This window comes from Neomonachus schauinslandi, chromosome 6 (assembly GCF_002201575.2).
Source record: "Neomonachus schauinslandi chromosome 6, ASM220157v2, whole genome shotgun sequence".
NCBI lineage: Eukaryota > Metazoa > Chordata > Mammalia > Carnivora > Phocidae > Neomonachus > Neomonachus schauinslandi.
This window is the reverse complement of record NC_058408.1, coordinates 102,113,685-102,128,823: the sequence shown is the minus strand read 5'-3', so window position 1 is coordinate 102,128,823 and position 15,139 is coordinate 102,113,685. Positions and strand designations below refer to the sequence as shown.

General features: G+C 55.8%; 1 protein-coding gene across 1 annotated transcript; it reads right to left on the bottom strand.

Annotated features, from left to right (window-relative positions):
- Positions 1 to 92: 92 nt before the first annotated feature.
- Positions 93 to 14,112, bottom strand: ZSWIM8 (zinc finger SWIM-type containing 8). Its single transcript, XM_021699471.2, is given in 27 exon segments — positions 93 to 570; positions 692 to 870; positions 1,127 to 1,246; positions 1,417 to 1,593; positions 1,742 to 1,901; positions 2,130 to 2,618; positions 3,181 to 3,404; positions 3,564 to 3,853; positions 4,030 to 4,258; positions 4,355 to 4,513; positions 4,612 to 4,852; positions 5,538 to 5,662; positions 6,250 to 6,348; positions 6,560 to 6,743; positions 6,846 to 7,025; positions 7,163 to 7,294; positions 8,043 to 9,036; positions 9,409 to 9,584; positions 9,704 to 9,905; positions 10,146 to 10,266; positions 10,401 to 10,482; positions 10,598 to 10,705; positions 10,882 to 11,013; positions 11,015 to 11,055; positions 11,244 to 11,338; positions 11,589 to 11,742; positions 13,837 to 14,112. Coding segments are annotated over 27 exon segments (5,505 nt in total). The 5' UTR covers positions 14,045 to 14,112; the 3' UTR covers positions 93 to 366.
- Positions 14,113 to 15,139: the final 1,027 nt, after the last annotated feature.

Genomic DNA, 15,139 nt, shown 5'->3' with positions numbered 1-15,139 from the left:
CTTAGACTAAAGCAAGTTACCAGTCTCTTCCCCCACCCAGGTTCAAAGCTCATCTGCACATGGAGGGAAAGAAGGCGAAGGCCCAGGCAGACTAGAGTAAAAAAGGAGTTTATATATTTATAAATGCCAAATAAATACCAGAGGCCACCCAATGCCCCCTCCCAGACAGGGCTGTCTCCCCCAACCCTAGGTTTCTAGGGTCTGAGACATCTTGGCCCCAAGCTACGGCCCAAGAGCAGCTGCCAGTCTGGGCTACCAGAGAACTGAGTGGGGATGATCTGTCCAGCCAAGATTCACTCCCTCTGTGTGAGGGGCCCCCATAGCCACAGGCCTGTGTCCCTGTATAGGACCCTAGAGGGGCCAGACTCATGGGGAGAAGGTGGTCATCTCGAGTGAGACCCGCTGCCACAGCTCCTTGGTCTGTTTGCTGCGCTTGAGGTTCTGCAGGATGTCGTTGAACTGCATCATGCCCATGGGTGTCAGGCAGAAGGCGCTGCGGGCACTGCGGATCGCATTCACAAAGTCGTCGTAGTCGGCAGGGGTCAGGTGAATCAAGCGGTGGTGGATGTACTGGAACAGGATGAAGCCACTAAGCACAGCACCAGGCCTGTCCTCCCCCGCAAGCGGGGGAATTGGTTCCCTGCCTGCCCAGGAGGGACTCCCCCCTCCTCCACGCGTCCTAGGTTGTCACCTGCATGTATGCCTGCTGGCAGCGCTGCACCAGTTGGTGGAAGGCCGGGGCACGCAGGTGGTTGTGGGCATGAGCAGGGCTCAGCCGCTGCAGCGTCTCCATGACGATCTCCTGCAGCACAAACGGGCTCAGCACCCCCTTGGCTGCCCCCACACAGAACTGGTGCACGTAGTTCACTCCTGGGGGGCAGGGGGAGGGGCATGAGACGGGGGTGGCCACCTCTGCCCTAGGGACCCAACTCTCCTCTCTCAGCTCTGGCCTGGCAGAGAGCCGCCCTCCACCCCAGGAGCTGAGGTAACCCCCCGCCCCCCGCGCACGCACACATACCCGACCAAGGCCTCAACTCTGAGCAAGAGCTAGGAAGGAGGTCTGGGATAGGAAGGTGGGGGAAGCGGGTGGGGGGCGGACAATGGTCCTGGGGAGGGGAGGTGTTACCCAGCTTTGCTGCCAGCCCCAGCAACCATTTGACATCATCAGTGTAGGGGGGGGAGCGGGAGAAGTTGTTGGGGTGATCATTGTGTGCTCGGCGACCCAGCATCTCCAGTGCCAGCATTCCTGGGAGAAAAGGGTGGGCACATGGTGGGGGCACATCCTTTTCCTCCTCTACCCCAACCTGGTACGCCTGACCCCACAGTAAACAAATGAAGAGCTGTGGGGAGGGAGGGGTCACCGAAGAGCCTGAGGCACAACTGCAGGTGGGGGCACAGAAGGGGTCCTCCTCTCACCAACACGGTAGGCAGCGTGCAGGTGGTGTAGGCTGTGTGGGTTGACAGGCTGACTGTGTGTCTCCTCCTCGGGTGGTGGAAACCCCCCGCTCACCAGAGGGCTGGGCTGTGTAGTCAGGGCCGGCAACGAGGCACCCTGGATGGCTGGAAACGTGGATGCTGGATGGACACTGCTCACTGGGTGGGGGGGGGGGGGGGGGGAGGGGAACGAAAGTGAGCTGTGAGCAACTCACAGCCCACAAAGGGACAGAGAGGGTTCCTCCCCCATCTCCCCTGCCCAGTGTACCTCCCCTCCATTCACCTGTTCCCTGTCCCCACAACTCACAGGCCACACTGGTGGGCAGTGGGAGCCCTGGCTCTGTGTGGTAGGGATGTACTGTGATGGGTGCCATGGAAGGGACGGGGAAAGACACAGCAGTGGCAGCAAGTGAGGGGGGAGTCACTGAGTAAGGGTACTGAGCCCCCAAGAAGGCAGGATGCACACCCTAAAGACAGGGAGAAGAGAAGGAAATGATACTAAGATGCGTCTCTCCCCCTTTGGCCCACAACTGGGTGTCTCTACATTTCTTATCTTAGTTAGCCTGGGTCCCCCAGACCTCCACCACCTCACCAGGACAGCCCTGTTGTTCTCCCAGAGTACCCCACTCCAACCCCACATGAACTCCCAATGCCCAGCCCCCGCCCCCTGCCCCCCAGCAGAACACTGGTCTCACCTGTGGGTATGCAGAGCTGGGCACAGGGAAGACGGCAGGCCGGGGCATATGAGGCATTGGGTGGGCAGGGTGAGCTGGGTGGGTGAGGTACTGAGGGCTGCAGGGCAGGTGGGGCTGTAGAGCAGTGTAGGGGTGCAGGCCAGGGGAATGACCATGCCCCAGTCCTGGACCTGGGTATAAACTGGACCCCACTGAGATGACTGGCACCACTGTGGCTGCTGCTGTCACTGCTGCCGCTGCCACTGTAACCGGCTCAGTCCCTGGGCCCCCCCTGCCCTCAGGCAGCCCCCGCCCAGCCTCCCCAGCTGCCCTGATCCCACCGGCACTACAGCTTGTAGCCGCTTCACGGGCTGTGGATGAGCCACCTGCTGTCTGCTCATAGAGCCAGAACCACTGGTGAGCAACCTCAAACAACACTTCGGGGTATACACCCCCACCCTTAGCCGCCTCTTCCACCGCCATGCAGGCCTTCTCCAGCATCAGGTTATCCTGGAAGGGAGGGGCAGAGGGTTAAGGGGGAGGGGCTGTACTCAGGCATGGTTTTAAATGACATTCCAGCGTGTCCCTCTGAATTGGCTGGTTCCCGGGTCCCGGGGAGGCATCAGAGGTCAGGGCCAATGCTCAGAGTCTGTGTCAGAGCAATGAAAGCTTCACACACACACTGAACAAACACCTGCTGACCAGCAGAAGACCCAGGTTATAGTCCCAGTTCCAGACTAACTTAGCCACTCCCTCCCATCCACTTCCACTATCTCCCCAAAGCCTGCCCTAAGGATTTCAGCCTGGTGATCACCTTGGTCCCTAAAGTATAGACCTCCATTTCCTTATCTATAATACAGAAATAATCCTGATCTCAGAGTTATAAGGTAAAAGAAGTAATGGATGTGAAAGTGCATTAATATGTCAAGTATCACCATATCAGGACAAACTAGGTAATTTGTGAACTTCGGGATACAGCGATCAAGAGCTGGACCGTTCGTTTGCCCCGTGCCCCATGGCCCGCCCTGCCCAGATGCCTCAAAGCAGGTCCCCAGATTGCCTGTAGAAATACCTGCTCCTTGCACTGCACCAGGGCCCGCTGGATCTCATTGGGGTTCAACGCATGGGCATGAGGCAGGCAGCTTAGGGCTAGCTCCGCTGCTGCCCTCACCATATTGGAGTCTCGTGCCCGTGACGCCCTGTCAGCCAGGGATGCAACCTCAGGGGGTGTCAGGTGTCCATCCCAGCATTCTACCAGTATAGTCAGAGCTGCACTGCCAATCTCCATTGCCTGGCCTTCAGGGAAAGGAGCAAAAATCAGAATGGGGTTAGTATGGGCACTGCTGGGGAGCGGGAATGGTGTCTCCTATCCGATCGGTAATTCCACAAGGATAAGACTCTCCACTCTATCAGTTAACACCCCCTCCCAAAGCCAAGTCAAGACACTGGGTTTACCTGTAATCCAGGAAACGTGGGAAGAATAAGTACGTGAGAGCCAGTTGGGAGAAACAAAGTTGTGCAGGCCAAGGGCATAAAGCCCAATCTCGAAGGCGCAAAGATGCAGGTTGCGGTGAGGACCCTGGTGGCCCCCTGAGGAAGATGGATGTGTGAAAATGGAAGTGCTGCTGTTGCCCCCTGCCTTGATCAGCACCGTCTTCGCCAACTCGAAGTAGAAGTGTGCAGCTGCCTCTGATGGCTGATTGGGTACATGGGGGGCATGACTCTCGGGACGGCGGCCCTTGTACCTAAAGGGGCGATGGGGTAGGGACGGGGATTGGGGTTTCTCTGAAATGGGTATCCAGGTGGGTTGGGAGAGCCCAGGGCAAGTGGGGTCCCTGGGGGAACGACAGCTAGATGACACTAGGCGGGTGGCTCTGAGGGTGGGGCCAGATGAGAGGAGACGGGGACTTCTTCCACTGACCTGCCAACTTCAACGGTCTTCGCCCGGGCCCCTCCACTGGCACTGGCCCGGCGACTTCCACTGGACGACGACGAGCCCAGAGAGTCCGAGGAAGAGCTGCTAATGCTGTCACTGTCCTGTCCTCGGCCCCAGGAGGTAGGGGCCCAGCCCCCTCGAAGTGGCCTCCGGCTTAAGGTGGGGGAGCTATCCGACGTGGTTTCAGGGGCACTGCTGTCAATGCTGGCCATGCCTAACCCAAGACAAGTCAGTCTTCAGAAGCCAGAAGTTCCAGAGTTCAGACTTCAGGAATATCCTTCCCTCCCTATCATCCCACAGGCTGTCATACCTGTGTGTTTCTTCTTAGGCCGCCCTGGGGAGCCCCAGCCCCGTCCATTGTAGCCGCCACGACTGCCAAGTGCCAGGCGGCTGGGAACCTTCCCTTCTGGCCTTGGGGTCAAAGCTGCCTCAGATGGGAGACCCTCACAGGGAGAATGTGGGGAACTTTCTAGGTGGGGAAAACAGGACATTGGGATAAGCTCAGGAAAGGGGACCCCAACGTGGTTCCATACCATTCATCCCCCCTGCCCAGTGCCCCCACCTCACCAGGCACATTCTTCTCTGTGAAGCCCTCAGTGGGGCCTGGCCCAGCCCCTGCCACACTCCCTGGCTGAGCAGGCCCTGCAGAGCCCGAGGTCAGCGGTTGCAGGGCCCCTGGGGCAGATGGGCCCCCATGCTTTGAGGGAGACCTCTGGCTGGCTGTGGCTGGGCGGCTGGAGGAGTAGAACGAACTCAGTGTCTGGGGCTTATGCGTCTGGCTCTCTCGGTCCAACAGTTTGTCTAAGATCTGGAGAACAGAAGCAGTGACAAGATGCCCTTTATCTCCTGACTTCTATGTCTATTACCTTCCTCTCTCTTTGAAACAGCTTAATACCACCTCTTCAGGAAGGCTTCCCCAGTTACAACCATAGGAAACCGCCCCCCCCCCCAAGATAGGGGCTGGCTTACATATCTTGATATCCTAACAATCACAGGACTGAGTATATTGATATTCAATAAATATTGAAATAAATGTATAACTGACTATGCTCTCTGCTTCTCTTCCTCCACCCCCTGCCCAAGCGCTCCTATGAGAACCATTGGTCGTAGTCTTTTCTTTTTTAGCGGTGGTTTTTTTTAGTTTTGTTTTTCATTTTAGAGGGAGAATGTGCAAACAAGCGCAGCAGGGAGGGGCAGAGGGAGGAGAGAGACTCCCAAGCAGACCCCACACCCAGCACAGACCCCGACACTGAGTTCAGTCTCACGACCCTGAGATTATGACCTGAGCCGAAATCAAGAGTTGAACACTCAGCTGACTGAGCCACCCACTCCCCCCTCCCCCTAATTTGGTCTTATTATTTATGAAGTATCCCTAAGATTCTCCATTAATCTCCTATGAGCTGAATAGCCCTTTCCTCGTTGTCCTGGAATTCTGGAGAAAGGTGGTAAAATGTGCTCCCTGCCTGTCAAAATCCCAGTTCCTCAGTCCCTACCTTTTTGAGCTTGGCTTGGTCATCCTTGTAAGTGATCATTAGTGCTAGCGCCAGGTCACCCTTCTCCCGACGTGTGCCTTCACACAGGAGGGGATGCTCTGCCTCACTCACTGTTGTCTTCATACCTGTAAAAAGAAGGGTCTCACAGGGACTGAGAATGGCCGTAACTCCCAAGACAGCAAAGGTGAACAGGCCAGGGCTGCCGAGCCACCAGCGTATGACATAGGAGTTCTGGTCCAACCCACATCCCCTGTGGAAGGTCCCCATCGCCTACTACATCCAGCCTTAGCTCTGACCTGCTTTTTAAGACCTTCGTGACCTGGCCCACTCTGCCTTCACAGCATAGCCATCACTTCAGGGAAGCAGGACTCCTCACTCTGATCAAGACTTAACTGCCCCTGTGTCTTTATTCATGGTGTTTTGAACCCCCTATCAAAAACTTAGCTGATCTTTGAACCTACATTTCATATTCTACACCCTCCCTGAGTCCTCTTCCTAGATTTTTGTTTCGCGGCCCTTCTAACCCCCAACAGCCATAGCAAACATTTTGTTCCTAATTCTTGGCTGTCTCACAGGCACTACTTGGCTCATTCGTGTCATTCTGGCTGTCCCACTACCCTACAGCCCCTTCAAAACAGGGCCATGTCTCACGCCCTTCATGGCCTGGGCCAGGCTTAGTTCACAGATGTGCTCAAGATAACGCTAGACTCACCTAAGGCAGCAACTGCTGCTTCAAATCCCAGCTCCTCGTCCCCAGGCATCTCGTTGTTCCAGTTACGACTCGGAGGCCGGGAACCCGTGGGAGAAACCACTAGATAAAAGTTGGAGTAAGTCAGCCAGACAGAAGCATGATGGGAAAGAACAAAATGTAGGGAACCCAAGACCCTTATCATTCCAGACCTCTCATGAAGCTGCCTGATGGGTCCTAAAGGCAATTCAGAGCCTTGGGGCTCTTGGTTTCTCCTTAGAGAAAACTACTCCTACCCCAAGATTCCTACTTGCTGTAGAGTCGTGCGCCATACCTGGAGCACAGAGAACGTCAAAGATGAAACTGGCCAACATGAGAGGCAAAACAGGCCGATAGTCACAGAGCGTCCCCTCCCGAAGCTCCTCTGCCCGGCACCGCATGGTACTCATCTCACTCGGACCCAGAGGAATCTTCTTGAGCAGGGCAGCCACCTCAGACTCCTGGTAGGCCAGCTTCACCTATCAGTATAGGAAGGGGCTCAGATCTCTACTACTTCGATGGAGGTCGAGCTGCAAGGCTCTGAGGAAAGGGCAGTACAAGGCTCAGACAGAACCTCTGACCTCCAAGGCCTTGGTAGAAGCTGGGGGCCGCTGTAGCTCCAAGGCAAACATGCCAACTCGGAAGGCCAGGTTGTGGTGCTCTGGACGCTCACTTAGCACTGTCAACAGGAAGGCTGCCTTGGTCAGGGTGTTGGTAGCCACCCAGGTCTGACGGCTCGTAGATACCTTGTTCTTCTTGCCCTAAAGAGGGAAGTACAAGGAGGCAGGCAGATGAATCTGACTCATCTTGGTGGAGTGAGGAGGAGGCTCTTGCTTGGGGTGCGGCACAGAAGAGGGTTAGGGCTAAGTGGGGAAGGAGGTAGGTGGGGGTCTCTCACCTTGGCAGGGGGCGGCTCTACCTTGAGGTCGGGTGGGTTGGCTAGCAGGTCCTGGGCAAGCTCCACGGTGAGGCGGGAGGCCTCACTGCTGTAGCCGTGTGCGTGCAGGGCCTCAGCACAGGCAAACAGTACCTGGAGAGCACAGGGGCAGCACACAGGTTGAAGCCCTAACTTCCAGGGGCAGGACACCATACTCACTCACGCGGCAAACATCCCATGAGTACTTACTACATGCTAGGCCCTATACTGGTCTTGGGCAGACCACGGGAACTCACAGTCTGATCACAGAAACAAACACACGAACACACAAACCAGTGTGAAGCCAGCTACCCCTGGGAAAGGTCAAGAGGGGAACAGGTGGGTAAGATAGCTCACTGGGGCCTGGGGCAGAGGAGCAATGTCAGGGAAAACTTCCTCAAGGAAGTGATCTCTAAGATATCTGAGACCTGAAGAAGGAACAGGAGGTAAGGTGAGGGAAGAACATTCTAGGCAGAAAGGCCAATCTTTGCAAATGTAAGGATGCAAGAGAAAGCATGGCAAGCTAGAGGAATGGTTCAGCTGGCCAGTAAAAAGGACAGAATGGCTAGATGAGTCTGGAGAAGCATGCAAAGATCAGACCAAGTGAAGCCTCACAGGTCATGCCAAGGACCTTCAATCTTAAACTGAGGGCAGTGAGAAATGCTGGAGACTTTTAAGTATCCAAGTCACACCATCAGACAGTTCAGGAAAATCAATATGGAAGCAGTGAAGAGACTGCAGGCAGGAAGGCCAGTTAAGAGCCCACTACCGGATTCTAACGGCCTTGCTACGTCCTGACACCCCCAACTACAGCCAGCTGGCCCCGCTCCCAGCTGTGGCTAAGAAGCACCCTCCTCCTCACCTCCATGCGGCTCTCCTGTTCCAGCGGCTTCAGCCCGGCAAACAGGTCGTGCTCCTCCCCGGCCCCGCCCTCGGCCTTCTCTTCCTCGCCCCCAGCCCCATCCTGGGCATTCAGATAATATGCCTGGTAGTCATCATCCTCCTCTCCGACTGCAGCGGCTGCCTCTTTGGTTTTGGGGAGCCCATTGCCACTCTCATCTGTGGAAGGGAGGTCGTCCCGGGTACAGACCTCCCCAGGCAATAGGCCACGGGGGCCTGCAGAAGCTGTGGGAGGCTCGGGCCCTTCTGAGAAGTACACACCACCATCTTCTTCGTAAGTATCTGGGGGTTCAGGAAGGAAGGTGGAAGGACCTCGGGAGCCACCGGGAGGAGGGCAGGGTGGCGGGCTCTCAGGGAATCCACCAAAGGTGCTGGCCTCTGCACCCAGGGCCAGGCTGCTGTCATCCAGGCTCATCTCGGCCAGGTCTGGCTCCAGGGAGCTGTCTTCACTGCTCAGCCGCCGCTTGCTCCCACCGCCTGCTGGGCCCTTGCCCCCACTGCCAGCCCCACCCAGGGCCTTGGCTTTGCCCCCACCTGGACCCATCTTATGCAGAGCCTTATCTCCCCCCTCAGCAGAGAGGCGGCGGGGCCCCCGCTGCGACGAGGGGACCCCCTCACCCAATCCCTTGCGCTTGGCCCCAGGCTCCTTGGGCCGCACAGCGGGCTCAGAAGGAAGAGCTCGGGGCCGCTCCCGGGATTCCTCCAGGCCCCCAGATCGGGAGGCGCTGGGCCGAGGCGGCAGGGCCCGGGCCCAGCACAGCGCCAGCTTCCGGTCAGTGCCGCTGTAGGTGACACCGGGAAGTGGGTAGGCCTCTTCCCAGTTGAAGTAGCAGGCCTCCACCGCCGGCCGGAAGCCGGGGAAGAGCCGCTCCAGGGTCTTTTTGTGTTGTCCCCGCTTCACATTCTCAATCACCTTTAGCTGCCACTGGCGTAGCTGCGCACACAGTTCCCGGCGGCTGTGGGAACAAAGTTGGGGAGGCTGCAGGGAGGCTACATTCCGCCCTGAGAAGGGATGGGAGGAGACAGAGCGGGCATAAGCCCCAGAAGAGGGGCCCGCGGAAGGGCCGAGGGAAGCACTTCTTGAGCCAGCCCATACACATCACTCCAACACTCAGGTATTTGGCAAAGTGGGAGCTACTTAGGGGAGGGAAGGGAGAAAGCCTCTCAGAAAAAGGACTCCGAAGTCACTGGTAACCCTGCTGCTCAGCACCTGCCATCTCCCCAGGGCTAGAAGAACAGCACATTTGTGTGTGCGCAGGACACGAGCGCCGGGTCTGTCCTGGGCGGGCCCAGCATCCGCGCTGTGGTGAGCCCGGGGAGAGACTCACCGCTGGGGGCTGAGTGCAGGGTCCAAAACAGCCAGCCTCCACAGCGTGACCATCTCGTCACACATGCTGGCACACGCGTGGGCTGCCACCTCGGACTGCCCGTTGCTACGGCCCGTGTGCCCACTGGCACTGCTGTGAGAGGCGGACGTGCGCACGCTGTACCACCAACCTGTTATCTGCAAACAGAGAGAAAGATAGAGCGGCCCTCCGCAGCGCCCCTGTCAGCAAGAGGGGAATGAGGTCCAGGGAAGGAGAAAATGAGCCACGACGGGCCTAGCCAACTCTGGAGGGTTACCTGCTCATAGGTGAGGCACTGGTCGGTGAGGATTTCCAACAAGGGGGCAGCATTGCTGTCCCTCCGTTTGAACATCTCCCGCACAATGCTGAGCAGGTTCCAGACACCCTCTGGCTCACGGCCCCTCAGAGGGCGCAGCAGACATGCCCATTCAGCAGCAGCTGGAGGCTCCGTGGAAGACAGGTACATGGAGTTCACGTCACTGTGAAGGCAGGGGAGTGGAAAATGCTCACCCTGAGATGGGGCCGCCTTCAACGGGTCAAAGTGCACCAGGGCTTTGACACAAAAGGGGTCCCGACCCAAAATACAGGGTGTAGGGGGGAAAAGGATATCCAGGACAAAAATTCTTGAAGCACGGGTATTCAAAGAACAGAGGATCTGTCAACAGCCTGAGGGACGCTCCCTTCTGCCGCAGACACAGGCGTAAAGAGATCCAGTTTACCTGAAGACCACAGGCGAGGGTCCACAGAACTTGTGCAGTGTCTTCTTGATGTTGTCGGTGAGTGTCGATTCATCCAAATACCAGGTACTCTGGTCAGAGGCAGAGGGCCCTGCTGTGGGGTCTGGGGGTGATAGGCAGTCAGTTACCTAGAGACAGGGACCTGGATTCGCCTGACAACAGCAAGTTTTGAGGAAGTGCTGCTCTGCACGACCCGCTTTCTTCCTTCCTACCGCCCTTCCTTCTCTCCACACTCACCGGGGGCCCCACACACCGTATTGATGGCTGTTGACTGGGAAGAGAGGAGTTCATCCAGAAGACGCTGGGCTGTGGGGAGGATCTGACGGGGAAAGGGACAAAGGCGCAGGTGACCCAAGGAGGCACTGGTCTACCGTGAAGACTTATATGCGGTCCCGGAGCTTGGAGTTGGAGGAGGGGCGGCCATCCTCACTCACCTGCTGAGGGAGCTCACTGATGAGGTACTGAGCAAACTTCTGCAGCTGGTCCCTCTGCAGCCGAGACAGGGATTCTGAGACTGGGGCACGCAGGCAGACTGCAGAAGCCTGAATGGGACACAGAGAGAAACAGAACAAGCTGAGAAAAGGCTTGCTGACGCTGGAGCTGGGGAAAGACAGGCAGATTAAGGGAGGCAAGGGGGCTCACATTGTGGCCAGGCATGCAGCAGAGAAGGGGGGGATGGAGCGTAGGATAGGGCCGGGATAAATTGGGAGGGCCTCACGTTGTGGATGCGGAAGAGACAGAGTGCCACGACGTGAGTGCACCATTTGGCCCCAGCCCCACAGGTGCAGCTGCAGGAAGTGACCCGACAGCGGTCAAACATCACAGCCACGTTGTAGGCCCCTTTGGGGGGGGACCATCTGAGGTGGCACCACTGTAGCACTCAGGTGGAACCCTGGGGAGAAACATGGGTATGGTCAGGGAGAGCCATCAAGACATCACTCTCCGCCCGCACCCCTGGCCCTGCAGTTATTCTGACAACCTGCTCTGGCTTCTTGCAGTAGGTCCTTCATTCCTAACACAGGGGATGGAAGGAGTTGGGGGGGCGGGGGGGGCCCGCACAGGGCACGAGGGCACCCTTACCTATCTGCAGTGGGTCCTTCACAGCCCTCATGCGGAACAGCTGATCCCCTCGCTGAAACTCATCTGCACTGCCGTTGGCGAGGCACGAATACAGCCTGGGGGTGAGGAGGAGGACACGGGCACAACTCAGCAAATAGCCTTCTAGAGACCCCGTCAGAGACCCCCACGCCCTGGGCACTCTCTCCCCAGTGTCACTCCCTCTGGGGGAAAATCCCAGGCACTCTCCTCCCCTCGTCTTCTTCTTATCACAGCCCCCAGTACAGTATCTCCTGTGTTCTGTACGAAGCCCAGTACACAGTGTGGAATATCAGGACCCACTCCCCACCATCAGTCCTTTAGCCTCACCGGATATCCTCTTCATTCTCAGGGAAGCTCCAAAAAGCAATTCGGAGCTGTAGCTGCTCAGGCACTGGGGGATAAACTTTCTCCACCACTTCAAATGGGATATGAAATGCCACCTGCTTTGCTGATAGCTCCACCAATGGGATCACCAGTCCATCTTGGAAACAAATGTTTGGGTGAGGGTAAAGAGAAGGGGAAATGAAAAGGGCCATGATTACTTGGCACCAATGCCAGTGCCTAACTTCTTGGGCCCCACTTCACTATGAAAGGAAGGGGAGAGCTGGATAAAAAACCAAGGGACCCCCTGTTAGGATACATTAACCCTTAAGCCTCCCATCCGGGGGTGGGGAGCTAATCAACCGCAGCCCACAGCCCGCTACCTAAGGTCTAGAACAGAAGATACCAGGGATATCCCAGAAACTCCTGGCCAAACAGGTGTGTTCCAGGATCCTAGCAGGTAACCCCTCTCACATGGCTCGGCATCTAATTTCCCTTATACCTAGCACTTTAGATTCATATTACGTTGTTAATGTCTCTCCTCTGACATTCTCTTCTCTAATTGCTTTTTTACTATCCCTTTTTCTCTAGATGACTCTAAACCTCTACCCAAGGAGTGAGGATGGGCCAGAGCCCAGAGGAGTTAAGAGAGGCTGCATGTCCTTTGGCACACCTGAACCTTGGCTTCCTACAATGGAAGCCTGGGAAGATGGGATGGGGGGAAGATGGGTTATCCCAGGGGAACCTGTTATCACCTGGAGCAGGATGGAATTGCCACTCAAGCTTTCCTACACTGTTTTAATCAAAAAGTGGTGAAACACAATAGACTGCATACATATCTCCACAAATTGCTAGTCAGATTAGAAGAAAGATCAGAAAATCATGGAGCTGAAAGAAACCTTTTTTTAAAAAGTTAATCTCCTTATTTCACAAGTGAGCAACTGAGGATAGCCCGGGATGGCAGGGGGCTTGGGGAAGGACATGCTTTCCTAGATCGTAACCTATTCAGGAAGATATTGGTATGCTGAGAATGTTCACCAACATGACTTTGGTTACTTCCCTCAAAGTGAAGGAGCTCTAAGCCCCAAGACTACCCACACATGCAAATGTGAAAGAAGCAAAGAGACCACAGAAGACCCACAGTGAAACTGCCTATGATCTTTGTGGGCTTGTGGGTCTGTGTACACAGAACATATGCCACCTCTCCAACTGAAGTTGAACACTACCACTCCTAACAAGTGACATGTGTACATTTCTCTCTGTCCCAGAGGGGTGCTAAAAATTTCTGTAGGGCAGTTTGGAAAACAGGACTCTTGGAATGGCCAGAGTAGAATCACAACCCCAACTGCTGGAAAAAGTCAGCTTGCACTGAGGACCAGGACAAAAACTGTGCCATGAGGAAGGCAGGGAAAGGATGTGGTGAGTCTTGAGCCTAGGGAGCATCACTTATCATCACTCTCCCCTCAATCCCCTTTAATAAAAGGAAAAGTCTTCACAGCAGTAATCAGTTAATTCACTGAAAGACCCAAGGATGAAAGAAGCTTACAGCAAAAAAGCAGGAAGAGTGTTTCTTATGGAGACTCTAGAGCCAATTACCTACACTCTTCCCCGGGCCCCAGATGATAGAAATCTAAGGCTCTAATCCAGTGGTCCCAGCCTCGGCTCCTGACAGATGTTCAATATGGCCCAGAACTAAGCCTCTGATGTGAACCTATGTAACTGTGGAATCTCTTCTCACAGGCCAGTTCACCTCCACTTTCCTCTGGATGGAATCCCTTCTTGGTGTAGCCAGGATCAGAGATGGTCATCACCCTTAAGAGGAAGCTCCCAATGCACTTTACAATGGAGCTGACACACCTCAAGTGGTCCCTTCTTCACAGTCCACCTCTTACCCAACTTCTCTTCTATTTTCTGGCTCGCCACGCTGAACTCGGTGAGTATTCCCAAGTCAGACGAGTTTTTTCTCCTACCCCATCTCTAAGGCAAATGAACCACAAAAGATCTACTTTCTGTCGCTAATCCTATCGAACCCAGGATTTCCCAGCCATCACTCCAACACACACACACACACACACACACACACACACACGCTGGTGTGGAGAAGCCAACCCCAGGAAGACTGGAAAAGCGAATCCAGAAGTCCGTTCTGGGCTTGGGACAGCTCGCGGTCCGGGACAGCTCCCGAGCAGGGACAGCTCCCCAGCAAGGCCTGAGCAGAGCCAGCCCGCTCCCTTCCCCCTCCGCTCACCCTCACCTCGCATTCTGGTACCGCCACTGCCACCTCCGCCACCGCCGCCAGTGGGGGAATTGGGCCCCGCGGACTGTTTGCGCCATCCCCGCCAGTTCTGGCAGAGGCTCTCGGCCTCGGAGATGAAGGAACAGAGCGAATCCTCCTCAAAGCGGTCCGAATCTTCGAATGAAAAGCGCTCTCCGTCCTCCCATTCCGCGAACATCAGCTCCATGGGGCCTGCACCCCCCGGGGCCGGGTCCCCCCCCCGCTGATCCGGGGCCTGGGCCGCCGGCCGGGGGCTGAGGGGAGGCCCGGGGCCTGAGGGGCGAGCCGGGGCTGGGGGTGGCCGGGGCGCTCAGGGCGGCCGTGCCGGACGAGGATCTCAAGCCTGGAAGGGATATGGAACCGGGCCTCGCCCAACTGCGAGGTGCGAACGGGGATCGTGGCCAGTATCCGAGACTCAGGGCCCGGACGAAGCCCTCGGCAGCCGGGGCCTCTAGGCGGCTGCGGCGCCGCCTCCCCCATCAGCTGATCTGAACTTCCGGCCGCGCCGGCCACCACCACTTCCGCCCTCACGCGCTTGGGAACCGGACACGGTACGGGCAGATGTAGAGGACCTGTTTGTTTAATTGCTGCATTTCCTGCCCTTTTTTCTCGAACCCAGCCTCAGATACCGTAAGAGGAAGCCAACCCCCAGAGGTATATGAAATGACTACAGATCCCAGCAATAACTCGGCGTCCATAGTGTCCCCAAGGAATAAACAGCCGCCATGAATGCCGGGAATCGTAGGCTGTCAAGCGATAACACAGGAACTATTGGGTGGAGTTATTGTTTTAACTCCGGATAGGCCCTGGGACCGCATCACCTTCTGGGAGTTGTAGTCCAGAAGCCTGCATTCCATCAGAGTTGTTACAGGGTCTCACCAGGGAAGCACCGCGAAAAGAATGCACTTGATTTCAGGAATGGTTGTACTGTTTTGTCAGTGGGTCCTTTGAGTTCAGATGTTTTAGCTTTTTTTGTGTGCTACGGACCCTTTGGCAGCCTGGTGAAGTCTCTATATAGACACCCTTCTCAGATTGTTTGTAAGTGCACAAAATAAAAAGAAAAATTACAAAGGAAACCAATTATGTCGAAATACAATTTTTAAAATAATAAAACAAATTTGTAACATAGTAATACTTCTTTATTTACACATTAAGTAAGATCCAGCAGCAAGTGTAATAACTACCATTTTGAAGCTAGTGATGGGTACGATATTGAGGTATCTGCAACCTACTATATGAAAATATGATTTCACATAGATATTGCTGATACTGTGGTTTGTTT